Source organism: Ziziphus jujuba, chromosome 4, assembly GCF_031755915.1.
Source record: "Ziziphus jujuba cultivar Dongzao chromosome 4, ASM3175591v1".
Taxonomy (NCBI): Eukaryota; Viridiplantae; Streptophyta; class Magnoliopsida; order Rosales; family Rhamnaceae; genus Ziziphus; species Ziziphus jujuba.
The window spans coordinates 13,641,875-13,654,068 of record NC_083382.1 but is presented as its reverse complement, the minus strand read 5'-3'; the positions used below and the strand labels follow the sequence as shown (position 1 = coordinate 13,654,068).

The following is a 12,194-nucleotide window of genomic DNA, read 5'->3' as shown; positions in this document are numbered from 1 at the left end:
TTCTAATTTTTAGAATGAGAGAATATCTGCTTTGAAAAAAATAATGGTGCATGAAAGATGTTGAAGAATCTGTCACAGTACTTGCTCAAGGAGAAACGGTTGGGAAAACATCAAATCATATTGATTTCAACCATTAATTTCACTTTATTTAGTTCAAACATATGTGAATTTATCTTTCACCTAGCATTTGCTAAATTGCTTATTGGGTTAAACAGAAAACATAGACTCTAACTTAAATTTTTCTCCAAATATATGCGTTTTATTTTTCTCTTATCATACGTGCTTTCTCTGTGAAAGAATTTAATAACTAATGGTACCTAACGATAAGCTAAAAATAGAACATGGGCAAATCAATAGGTATCTAAATATTTTACAAACTTTATTTAACCGAAGCATAATAATTTATATACATAAACTTTCTCAGCTCTATTGAGTATTAATAAAGACAGAAAAGGAAGTTATGAAACAAAATGGACTTTCTCAGCTGCACTAATAAAGAAGGGAAAGTGAAGTTAATTATAAAACAAAGTGGATTCTGATTCAAGATTATTGTCTAAGAAGATAGTAACTTTGCGATTAAATTATTTCTAAAATGATAAGACAAAAAGTAATTAACCGAATCATCATAATGTATACATATATAAAATTTTAGTTATAAAAGAAAGTGGACTGATTTAAGATTATTATCCAAGAAGAAAATAACTTTGCAACTGGATTGTGTCTAAAATGAAAGATGAAAACTTGTTAAACAAAAAGAAAAATGGAAAATGACTGTGAATTCAATCAGTTTGTCTAGCACAGTTGGTAATGGCAGTGCAGGCACGCCTATATGGATTAGCCTCACCAGATCTACCACAATCATAATAAGAAGAACCAGGAAGATTGCATGGAACAATATCTCCTTTTAGAGCTCCATAGCTTATGAAAGTTCTCCCTTCTTCATCTAAACTTCTTCTTCTTCTTCTACCTATCATTTCCATCTCCTCCATTAATATTTCATCCGAATCCTCCATACTTGACAAATACTGGATTGGACTCCAATTTGTGTTTCTGTACGGTGTTGACTCTGTGGTCACCATACAAGAAAAGCTCACAAAAAGAATTAAACAAAAATACTGAATAATTTTCATGACAGATTGAAAGAAAGAGAAAGATGAAAAGTATAGAAGGTGTTGAGGTAATATTTATGAGTAATTTTTGTGGTTAGTTAAGCAATTAAGGTCTAATTAAAAATAAATTAAATATGTATTATATTTATGTCCGTTTCTTGCTCCTTCTTTTCCTACATCTTATACCTGTAATGTGTAACCTTTTTAGATTTGTTCAAAACTAAGAAATTAATGCAAAATAAAAGCCTTCATTATTTCAGCGCAAGGCATTTTATTATATATTAAGAAATTAATGGAATTGGAAACTGATAATTAAGCTTAATTATCAAAAGGATAAGATATACTTGCATGTATTTAATTATTATCAACCGGCCAAATGAGTAATTAGCAATATACGTTGAAAAATAATGTGAAGAAGCATATGTGCATGGTTTTCTACCAAACTAAAAAGCATCTTTTGTTAAATAAAAGAGTGCTTTTTTTCAACCAGATTTAAAATTAAAGAGTGAATTTTTGTTATACAACTTTAATAGATTGTTCTTAATTTTTATTAATGACCAATTAATTTTTTTTGTTTGCCTTTTAAGTAGTTTTTATTATATGGTCAAACAAAACATTAATATCTATTTGGAGACAAGAAAAAAAAATCATAAAATAAAATAAAAAAACATTTAAAAATTGTTTAATTTTTCCATTGTTCCCAAGAAAAAAATAATAATAAAAAGGGTAATTACATTTTTCTCATTAAACTAACACATTTGACACTTTGCTTCCTGCCTTCCAAACTACAGAAACTCTCACATTATCGTTTAAAATTTGAACTATTTTACTTTATTTTAATTTTATAATTTAGTCTAATCCTTTCACTGATATGAATTTGATGAAACTAATCTTGTACAATTTATGTGATGTTTTTTTAAAAATAAATAATTAAATAAATAACCCTCATGTAAGTCGTTGTTTATTATTATTATTTACACGACCTATTGTTAATTTTACCAAATTTGTTAGATATAATTGCATAACTGACAAATAAATAAATAAATAAATAATTTAAGAGCAATGTGAAAGATTTTTTAAATTAATAGAAAAACAAAAAATAATATGATTCAAAATGGTAAAATGAAAATGTGCAAGCAAAACCAACAAAAAAAAAAAAAAAAAAAAAAAGAAGAAAGAAAGAAAGGAAACTTTTTTCATTCTGAACATTAAATTTACCTTTTCAATTATATTTAGAATATTGTTATCCAGTAGTTGATTTCTAGTTATATATTCCTTATATCGAGAGGATATTTACTATTTATTTCGTTACATTTAATTAATTGATATAATTTGTTTATCAAAAAAATTAATTGATAAAATTTGATTTTTTTAATATTCTCCATGAATCCATGAACCCGTAAATCTCAAAAAAAAAAAAAAAGGAAAATATATAATTTTATTGAAATAAATTTTGGATAAGGTTTGCTTATATTAAGGTTTTTGACTAATTTTTTTTGGACAAATAATTATTGCCATTGAGATAATTTAATCCAATTGTAATTTAAAAATGGAAAGTCAAAAATTTTAAATTTATAATTGATTGTAATTTATTATCTTCTATAATTAGCAGAATTATATTCTTTTAATGGTTATGATTATTTATCCAAAAAAATAATCAAAAACCTTAGTACAAAGAACCACCTCATAAATTTTAACAGTTCACAACAACGGCATATTTTCTTCTTGAAATTCTTAAATTTAAATGTATATATAATTCTTGGAGTTAAGAAAAAAAAAAAAAAAAGGGGTTTCTGAGTAGTTTTATATTTATATAAATTTTAAATCCAGGTGCCAGAAATCCAGGCCCCTAGTTTGGTTCATATACAATACATAAAGACAAAAAGTAAAACCTCTTTTTTAATATTAATTAATTAATTTGTACAAAATTTTAATTTTTAAAGCATTTGCAGAGACTACCCGTTATGTTTCTCGCATGTTGCTACGTGTAAATATTTGTCATTCGGCGTGTGAAACAATAAAGTGTACTTTCTGGACCAAAACGCCTGTGTTTTTGCTGTAATTTTTATAAAAACGTATACAAATTTCCATAAAATGCAAATTTGTTATAATTATTATATATATATATATATATATGGATATATATTTTTAATTGTGTTTCCAAAACATATTTCCTCGGCTTTTTTGTTGCATGTTTTACAACGGTCATTTCTCATCTCTCTCTATATATATCTTCGCCACTTGCTTCTACTTATCATCTCTCTCTCTCTCTCTCTCTCTCTCTCTCTCTCTCTCTAATTCTCTTTCACTTTGTGTGTTATTATCATTTTTTTTCTTTTTCTTGTTGTACAAAATGGGGTCTAAGAGAGTTCTTGGATTAGTCTTGTCTGTGATTTTCATGGAGTTTCTGATAATGATTGGCTCATCTCAAGCTTACAAGTTCAATGTTGGTGGAAAAGATGGTTGGGTTTTGAATCCTTCTGAGAATTTCACTCGCTGGGCTGAAAGAAACAGATTCCAAGTCAATGACACTCTCTGTAAGTATATTTGAATAACAAAAACCACATAAAAAAGGAAAAAAAAATAAAATAAAACATCCCACAATCGCTTTTTTACAAGAGATTTTTTTTTTTTTTGGTTTTTTTTTTTTGTTTTGTATGTGGTTTAAATAGGGAAACTAATATGGTTTGATTTGTTTTCCTATATTGGTGCAGTTTTCAAATACAAAAAAGGTTCAGACTCGGTCTTGGTTCTAACAAAGGAGGATTACTTGGCATGCAATACACAGAAACCGATAATGTCTTTGACGGACGGCGACTCCGTCTTCACTTTGAATCGCTCCGGAGCTTTTTACTTCGCTAGTGGCAACGGCGATAATTGCCGGAAGGGTCAGAAGCTCGTCCTCGTCGTTTTGGCCGTTAGGGATAGACCTCACCTTCCGCCTCCTCCTCCTCCTCGGTCTCCTTCTCCGGTTGCGCCGCCACCTTCGGCAGGTGGTCCGACATCACCGGCTTTAGCTCCGGGACCGAGAGCACTGTCACCGGTACCGAGTGGTAATCGGCCTCAGAAATCCAGTGTACCGGCCGGATTTGGTGTTTCGGTTTGGTTGGTTTTGTTTGTTAGTGTTGGAGTGACTGTGGTGTTTGGGTAGCTTTTTTTATTTTTTGGAATAAGTTTTTTGGGTTTTGTGTCTTAGCTTGTGTGCATGTTACAGTTTGTTTAGAGTCTTTTTTTTTTTTTTTTCCTTAATTATTTTGTAATTCTTTTTTAAGCTTCATGACAAAAATAATATTATCATTTATTTTATATTATATATTTTCTATCTTTCTCTATATTTGCTCAACTTATTGACCATTTATCCAACTTTTTCAGCTTATATGTGCTTTAAATATAAGGATCAAAATTATAATAAATTAATATGAGTTGGGATAATTCAAATACAATAATCATGTATTATTGATTCATTTTACATGATTATTGAAACTTTAAACTGGGAATCCAAAAAATTACATAAACATTTTTTTTGGGTTTCAAACTTTTGCGTTTTTAACATTTTATCTTAAATTTTTTTTAAAAAAAAAAACGTTGTTAAAATGCTTAAAATATAAATATTCAATTTGGTTCAAATATTGGGAATGAAAGGACAAAAAACGTAATTACTATATAATGCACAATTTTATTTCATAATTAATATAAAATCATAAGAAACTTAAAATACTGACTTGCCTATATAAAATTATTTTCTTTTAATATCTATCAAGATGGGTTTTACTGAAAATGCACAGTTATTTCAAGTTTTATTGCCAATAAAAAAAGGACAAAAATACTTTCTTATTAAAAAAAAAAAAAGGACAAAAAAACCTAACTACTATAAGTCTATAATGCACAAAATTCTATTCATAATAAATATAGTACACGCTTCCCTACATATACAATTATTTTCTTTTGATATCTATCAAGATGCATTCTTTTTTGTTGGGTTTATCCGTTTTCTTACTTGTAAATTAATTTGGAGTCTGTTTGTTTTGTAGCAAATTGCCAAGTAAATGAAATTGATTTAAAAAAAATGAATGAAAATAGACAGAGACTAAAAATAAATGAAAATTTATTAACGCTAAGTTAAAAAATAAAATTATTACAAATTTGTTATCAGAGGTTTTTTTATTTTTTTTAATATTACTTAAGTGTATGAATTTCAATTTCCAACTCTAGCCCAGCTTTAACAGGCCTAACGGCTTAAGACCCAAACACGGCATGTTTTCAGGCGGGGCGGTTAGTCGGTTTTCTTGTGTTTTCTTGAAACAATAAAAAGTGTTTTCAAAAGCAAATTTAGGTTTGTTTTGAAAATCAGTTGCAGAAGTGTTCACTCCCCAAATGTCACTGCAAACCTTGAAAGAAACCCTTAAACCATGCTCAAACCCTTCTTCTTCTTCTTTCCAATCCAACAAAACCCACACAGAGACCTCAATTTACCCCAGCTTTGACCCCTCAATCTCTCGCAAACCTCCCAAATCCTCTCTGTCTCAGCAGCTTCTGCGCCTCGAAGACTCCTTCTTTCTTCCCCCAATTCAACCGCAGAGCCTCCAGAAACGAACCAACGAGCTCGTTGTCGGCGACGATGAAGAAGAGGAAGAGGAGGAAGAGACCGAACCAAAAGGGTTTGTGAGGGCTAAAATAAGCAGCCATTTTCAGTTTGATCATACAGGACCCTTTGAACCGTTGATCTTGTCCTTGCAAGGAGAAATGCCAGTTGTACAAGTAATTTCTTAATTACCCTTTTTTTTTTTTTTTTCCTTTTTTGTTTTCAATTTTGATGGCCCAATTGCTTATATAATGTGTCGTTCATATTGATTTGGTGAATTTGTATATATATTCTAATTCCTTTTGGTCTGAGATTTAGGATGATGATGTTTGCGTTGAGTAATGCTCTGTATTGCTTCTTCTTCTCTTTTTTTTTTTTTTTTTTTTTTTTTTTTCCCTCCTTTTATGCAATTTGTATCATAAGTGGATCTTTATTGTCCAAGAAGAGTGATTGTTTTGGAAGAGAGAAAAATAATAAATTATTCATATTTTGTAAATTAAGTATGTGAGAGTAAACTTTGTTGGGTTGCAAAATTGGAAGTTGAAAAAGTAATTTGGCTTTCAAGGATCGTTTCAATGCTCGGCTTATATCTTAGGTATTGAGTATGTATGTCATTTTAAGCATTTAAATATACCAGATATGCTAAAAATGCAAAAGTATATATATCTAATGGTTTTGACAGTAATGGAATATAACGTGATTCAGCCCGAACGAATGGTGTGTGTCATTTGATCAAATGTAGACTTTATGGTGGATAGCTTTACTGGATGATAGGATAATAGGAGATTGTTTATACACTTTATTATTTGGAGAATCATCAGTTGGTATTTATGTTTCAAAACCTTGGAAAAGAAATGGTAGTTGTAACTTTGAAATTTGACAATCATGGATTGTTCAGTTTCTTTCTCTATCCTGACTACTTTTCAGAAGGCATGAGAATATTAGATGGAAGGGAATGATTGTATAGTGTGACAATCAGGTAGTAGTTATGTGCATTTGAATATGTCATTCCTATTGATATTTTAATACCGCTTGTTCTGTTTTTATGCTTTCGTATTCTTTGCTTATTTTAACATACATGGTATGTTTATTTATGTGTTAATCCACTCTTTTCTGTCTCTCTTGTTTAAGGTTGTTATGTTTATTTATTTATTTATTTTTCAGGTTCCTGCATCCATAAACTGTAGATTGCTTGAACATCAAAGAGTGGGTGTTAAGTTTCTATATGGTTTGTACAAGAACAACCATGGAGGTATTCTTGGAGATGACATGTATGTATTTATTGTCTTGAACTTCTATATAGTTTCGTTTTTCAGTTTGATTATGTATTCTCATGTCATGCCTTTGTCAATAAGAGAAAAAAAAAAAAAAAAAAAACAAAAAGAAGGAAAAACAGAAGCCTCTGGTGGGTATTAAGTTCATTCCATCTTGTTTAATGTTGGAACAGGGGATTGGGTAAAACCATTCAAACAATTGCATTCTTGGCTGCTGTGTTTGGGAAAGATGGAGATACCGTTGATTCTCATATACTGAAGAAAAATCAACCTGGGAAGAAAGACCCGGTATTAATAGTTTGCCCCACTTCAGTCATCCACAATTGGGAGAGTGAATTCTCTAAGTGGTCTAATTTTAGCGTTTCTGTATACCATGGTGCAAACAGGGACCTGATATTTGATAAACTGGAAGCACATGGAGTTGAGATACTTATTACCAGCTTTGATACATATAGAATCCATGGAAGCATTTTGTCAGAGGTCAAATGGGAAACTGTGATTGTTGATGAAGCACATCGCCTTAAGAATGAAAAATCAAAACTCTATAGGGCATGCCTGGAAATTAAAACTTTAAAACGCTATGGTCTTACAGGAACCATAATGCAGAACAAAATTATGGAATTGTTTAATCTCTTTGACTGGGTTGCACCTGGATCTTTGGGAACTCGTGAACACTTTCGGGAGTTTTATGATGAACCACTCAAACATGGTCAGAGGTCAAGTGCTCCAGAAAGATTTGTCAAGGTTGCTGATAAGAGAAAACAGCACCTAGTTGTTGTTCTTCATAAGTATTTGTTGAGAAGGACAAAGGAGGAGACAATTGGGCATCTTATGATGGGAAAGGAAGATAATGTGGTATTTTGTACTATGAGTGAATTGCAAAGGCGTGTGTACAGGAGAATGTTACAGCTACCAGACATCCAGTGCCTAATAAATAAGGACCTTCCATGTAGCTGTGGAAGCCCCCTTACTCAAGCTGAATGTTGCAAAAGGATTGTACCAAATGGTAGTATTTGGCCCTATCTTCACAGGGATAACCCTGATGGTTGTGATTCATGCCCCTATTGCCTTGTCCTTCCTTGCCTTGTCAAGCTCCAACAGGTATGAACTTAAATCAATGATTATATTTATCTTCAAAACACTTATTACTGTTGGATATTGTTTTTCTGTCAATTTTATTAACTATTTAATTGTTTATGCTTGATTGAATCTAATTTACAAGTATAGCAACTCAATTGAAAATTGTTATTGAACTTGAGAGCCTACCTGTATAGTTAAAGGGAAGAAGTAGAAGAAACCCTTTTTTTTTTTTTTTTTCTCAACCTTAGGTGAGGATCATTGGATTTTTGAATTTTATAGAACAACATACCATTTGGTGACATAAATTATATATATATATATAAGTCAGAATATGAAAACACAGATGAAATTCCAACATGCTTTTGCACTTTCTCTTGATTCTTCAGAACTGGAAAACATCACCATATAGATTTTAGAGGAATTATTATTAAACTCATGATCATTTAGTGAAATTATGATTGATTTTGCACTTTCTGTCAACCCTTTGGTACTGGAGTAGATTTTAGAGGAATCATAACATTTAGTGAAATTGTGATTGATTTTCAGTTGTTCAAAAGACATTAAAGCTTTTGTCTTCAGGTTTGTGTTATGGATAAATAAGTTTAGTATTAATCAAAGCTAAAAAATATTATTTGAAATTTCTTGCATTTTACATTTTCTTTTTGTTGTTTGCTATGATAAAAAACCTCATATGTTTTGTCTTGTAAGCGGAGTAACTTCCTGACAAAATAAACCTAAAGCATGTAGCATGCTCCTCTTGAGTGCCTAGCTGAGCATGCAGCTATTTATTGGCTCATGCATCAAGGAGTTTTGACGTTCATGAATTTCTTGAGCATGGCAACTATCTCCAGCTACTGAATATAAGCTTGATACATTTGAAACAATGCTTGAGTGAGGCAGTGAATTGTTGCATGACATATAGACATAATTTACTTTGAACTATATAATTTCTTTTTCTGATGAATTTGGATAATCTACTCTATCTGATCTGATCACTTCCTGTAATTTTTTAATGGTATGTAAGCATTTTACATTTTGGATGCATTGCAGGTAAGCAATCATCTGGAGCTTATCAAGCCTAATCCTAAGGATGATCCAGAGAAGCAAAAGAAAGATGCAGAGTTTGCTTCTTCTGTGTTTGGATCAGATATTGATATGGTGGGGGGGAATATGCAGAACGAGAGTTTTATGGGTCTCAGTGATGTCAAACATTGTGGCAAAATGCGAGCTTTAGAAAAGTTATTGTGCTCTTGGATTTTACAAGGTGACAAAGTTCTTTTGTTCAGTTACTCTGTCAGGTGATATGTGACCCCTTTAATGCTCATGCATTTGTAGTTACTTTTTCTTTTTCCCCTCTGAATATTGGTTTCCAAAAATTGTTGCATTGTCTGGGTTACAGATTGTGAGTATTTTAAGCTATTCAATTTTCACCTTCTTAAAATAAAAAAAAATAAAAATTCTTTTTTGATGTGACAGTTATATTAACTATGAATTGTTTGAATTTTGAATGGGCCTTTATATATGGAGCTCATTAATTGCTTTGATTAATGAATCATAGGCATAGATGTATTGACTCAAGATTACTTCAATTGCCTTGTTATCCCATCAGGAACATTTCAAGAAAATATATAGAAAAATTGATTATAATATACTTTGCCGATCTTTGTTAGAAGAGAGAAGGATAGAAGGCAGCCTGAGTTACTTCATTCATTGTTAGATTAATTCTGAACAGTTGCCTCCATTTTTTATTGGTTAGAGAATGAAAGATTCAGTACCCTTGTTTGTTCCATGAACATTTAATCTTAGTAAAGTGAGGATCCTAGCTACTAAGAGATAGATGGAAAATATGGTTTCATTAATTTAGAAAATGCTCCAGCATGAATATCATAGTTGGCAGCCGACACCTTAGGAGGGGACTTAAGGGGAGTGGGGAAAGCATTAGCTGTTTGAATTATTGATTCAGTTGATGTAAAAGTGAATGTAATCATTAGATACAAAAACAATTTAAAGTTGCATTGAATTGTTAGTCTTGAATTTCCATGTCTGACATAAATTGAACATATGGTCACATTGGTGGCTGATTATTTTGAGCATCAATGTGTCTTCCCATGTGATAATCTTGTTTCTTTCGACTGTATGGGAAGGTTGTCTTCCCGTGATGTTTGTTTGTAGTAACTTCTTACCTTTCTCCCCTTGTAATTTAAAAAAAAAAAAAAAAAAAAAAAGTGTCTCTTCCCATATGTGGCATTTTATGGTGTGCTTGTTTCTATATTTTCCTGAACTAGGATTACTCTTTCAGGATGCTGGACATACTGGAAAAATTTCTTATACGTAAGGGCTATTGTTTTTCAAGACTTGATGGTTCTACACCAACCAACCTGCGCCAGTCTCTTGTTGATGACTTTAACTCAAGTCCAAGCAAACAGGTTAACTTTGACATAAAAAATGAAAAGTTTGCACTTTTATTGGTAGATGACATTCATTTTTATTTTTTTATAGGTGTTCCTTATATCAACTCGAGCTGGAGGGCTTGGGCTGAATCTTGTTAGTGCAAATCGTGTGGTGATATTTGATCCAAACTGGAATCCTGCTCAAGACTTACAAGCACAGGACAGGTCATTTCGTTTTGGGCAGAGGCGACATGTTGTGGTTTTCCGCCTTCTTGCAGCTGGTTCCTTGGAGGAACTTGTTTATTCACGTCAAGTGTACAAACAGCAGCTTGCAAATATCGCTGTTTCTGGGAAAATGGAAAAACGATATTTTGAAGGTGTCCAGGTATGAATAGCAATCTCTTTTGCTTTTTATGTATGCTTCCGGATGTCACCGTTGGTATTCAAATATTAAATTTCTTACACTTAACTCTGTTGGCTTCTTTTCAGGATTGCAAGGAATTTCAAGGTGAACTTTTTGGAATTTGTAACTTATTTCGTGATCTTTCTGATAAACTCTTTACCAGCGAAATCATTGATTTACATGAAAAGCAACAACAAGAACATGGGCTTCATCATAGTGAAAAACAAGAATTAACCAAACTTGGAAACAGTTTAATTCCTTCAAAAGAATTTGGCCCTGCATCTTCATCAGGGTCTGAGATTAGAATAACCAGTGATTCCAAAAAAGCTTCAACAAGTACCCCTGTGCTTGAAGATCTAGGTAACTTCTTTTTTCTTTTTTGTCATTTTTGCATTTAGAACTTTCTGTGTTTTTGCTTGTTTTTATGACTTTGAGAATGGTCTAAAGATTCCTTTTTTCAGGTATTGTTTATGCTCATCGCTATGAAGACATAGTGAACCTAGGACCTGGGATCCAAGGGAAGCTGGAAGAGGAGGGCATACCTCAGCATGATAGTCCGAGGCAGTCCATCATTCATGCTGCTCGGAGAAAGAAACCAGATGGTATAACCAAACAAGAGAACAATGCTGCTGCTTCTTCTTCATCCGATGGCCGGAAAAGAGCTCAGTTTAGCCTCCTTGCTAAGTTCATGGGAATGGGAGAGATTGAATTCAGCAAGTGGTTAATTTCTGCAACTCCTTCACAGAGAGAGAATGTGCTTAGAGAGTACAAGAAGAGAAAAAAGAAAATACCAAATGATTGAGAGATTAGAATGTATATTGATATGTAAATAAGTCAGCTGTTTTATATAATTCTGTATATACATTTCTGTTGTAACTTGTATAGTAGGTGGCCCGTTTACCCAAAGAAAAAAGAAAATTGTATGGTAGTTGGCTCTACAGGAAATAATCATGTACTACAGAATACTCAACTAATAAAGATGTATTTTATTCACCAAAAAATTTAAATTAAAAAAAAAAAACTGTAAAGATATATTAATTGTTTGTATCTTTTTTTTTTTTTTTTTTTTGGGTTTTTCTTTATGCTCAAAGTCATCTAAATTATTTAAAAAATTAAAAAGGGAAAAAAAATAAATAAAAAAGCCCAGCCAAAAAGGCCAATTACAAAGTAACCACCAAAAAAAAAAAAGTTATCACTAACCTTAGAGTTATACTCTGAATATAAAGGGATAATGGGCATTGAACTTCACTTAATCATAAGCTCTTAGACTGAACCTACTTAATTTTTTCTTTAAATATATTTTTATATTTTTAGAAACCACAGAAACGTTTTGGTGTCTTATTTTATTTCTACTGC

At 31.5% G+C, this 12,194-nt stretch overlaps 2 protein-coding genes across 2 annotated transcripts; both read left to right on the top strand.

Moving 5' to 3' along the window:
- Positions 1–3,372: 3,372 nt before the first annotated feature.
- On the top strand, positions 3,373–4,387 carry LOC107417423 (early nodulin-like protein 1). The gene is made up of 2 exons (XM_016026039.4): positions 3,373–3,646; positions 3,824–4,387. The coding sequence occupies exons 1-2, from the start codon at positions 3,463–3,465 to the stop codon at positions 4,258–4,260; spliced, it is 621 nt and encodes a 206-aa protein (XP_015881525.3). The 5' UTR covers positions 3,373–3,462; the 3' UTR covers positions 4,261–4,387.
- A 925-nt stretch (positions 4,388–5,312) lies between these two features.
- Positions 5,313–11,885, top strand: LOC107417416 (switch 2). The gene is made up of 8 exons (XM_016026035.4): positions 5,313–5,867; positions 6,856–6,962; positions 7,139–8,066; positions 9,096–9,343; positions 10,345–10,471; positions 10,545–10,820; positions 10,925–11,198; positions 11,300–11,885. The coding sequence occupies exons 1-8, from the start codon at positions 5,484–5,486 to the stop codon at positions 11,638–11,640; spliced, it is 2,685 nt and encodes an 894-aa protein (XP_015881521.3). The 5' UTR covers positions 5,313–5,483; the 3' UTR covers positions 11,641–11,885.
- The last annotated feature ends 309 nt before the right edge of the window (positions 11,886–12,194 follow it).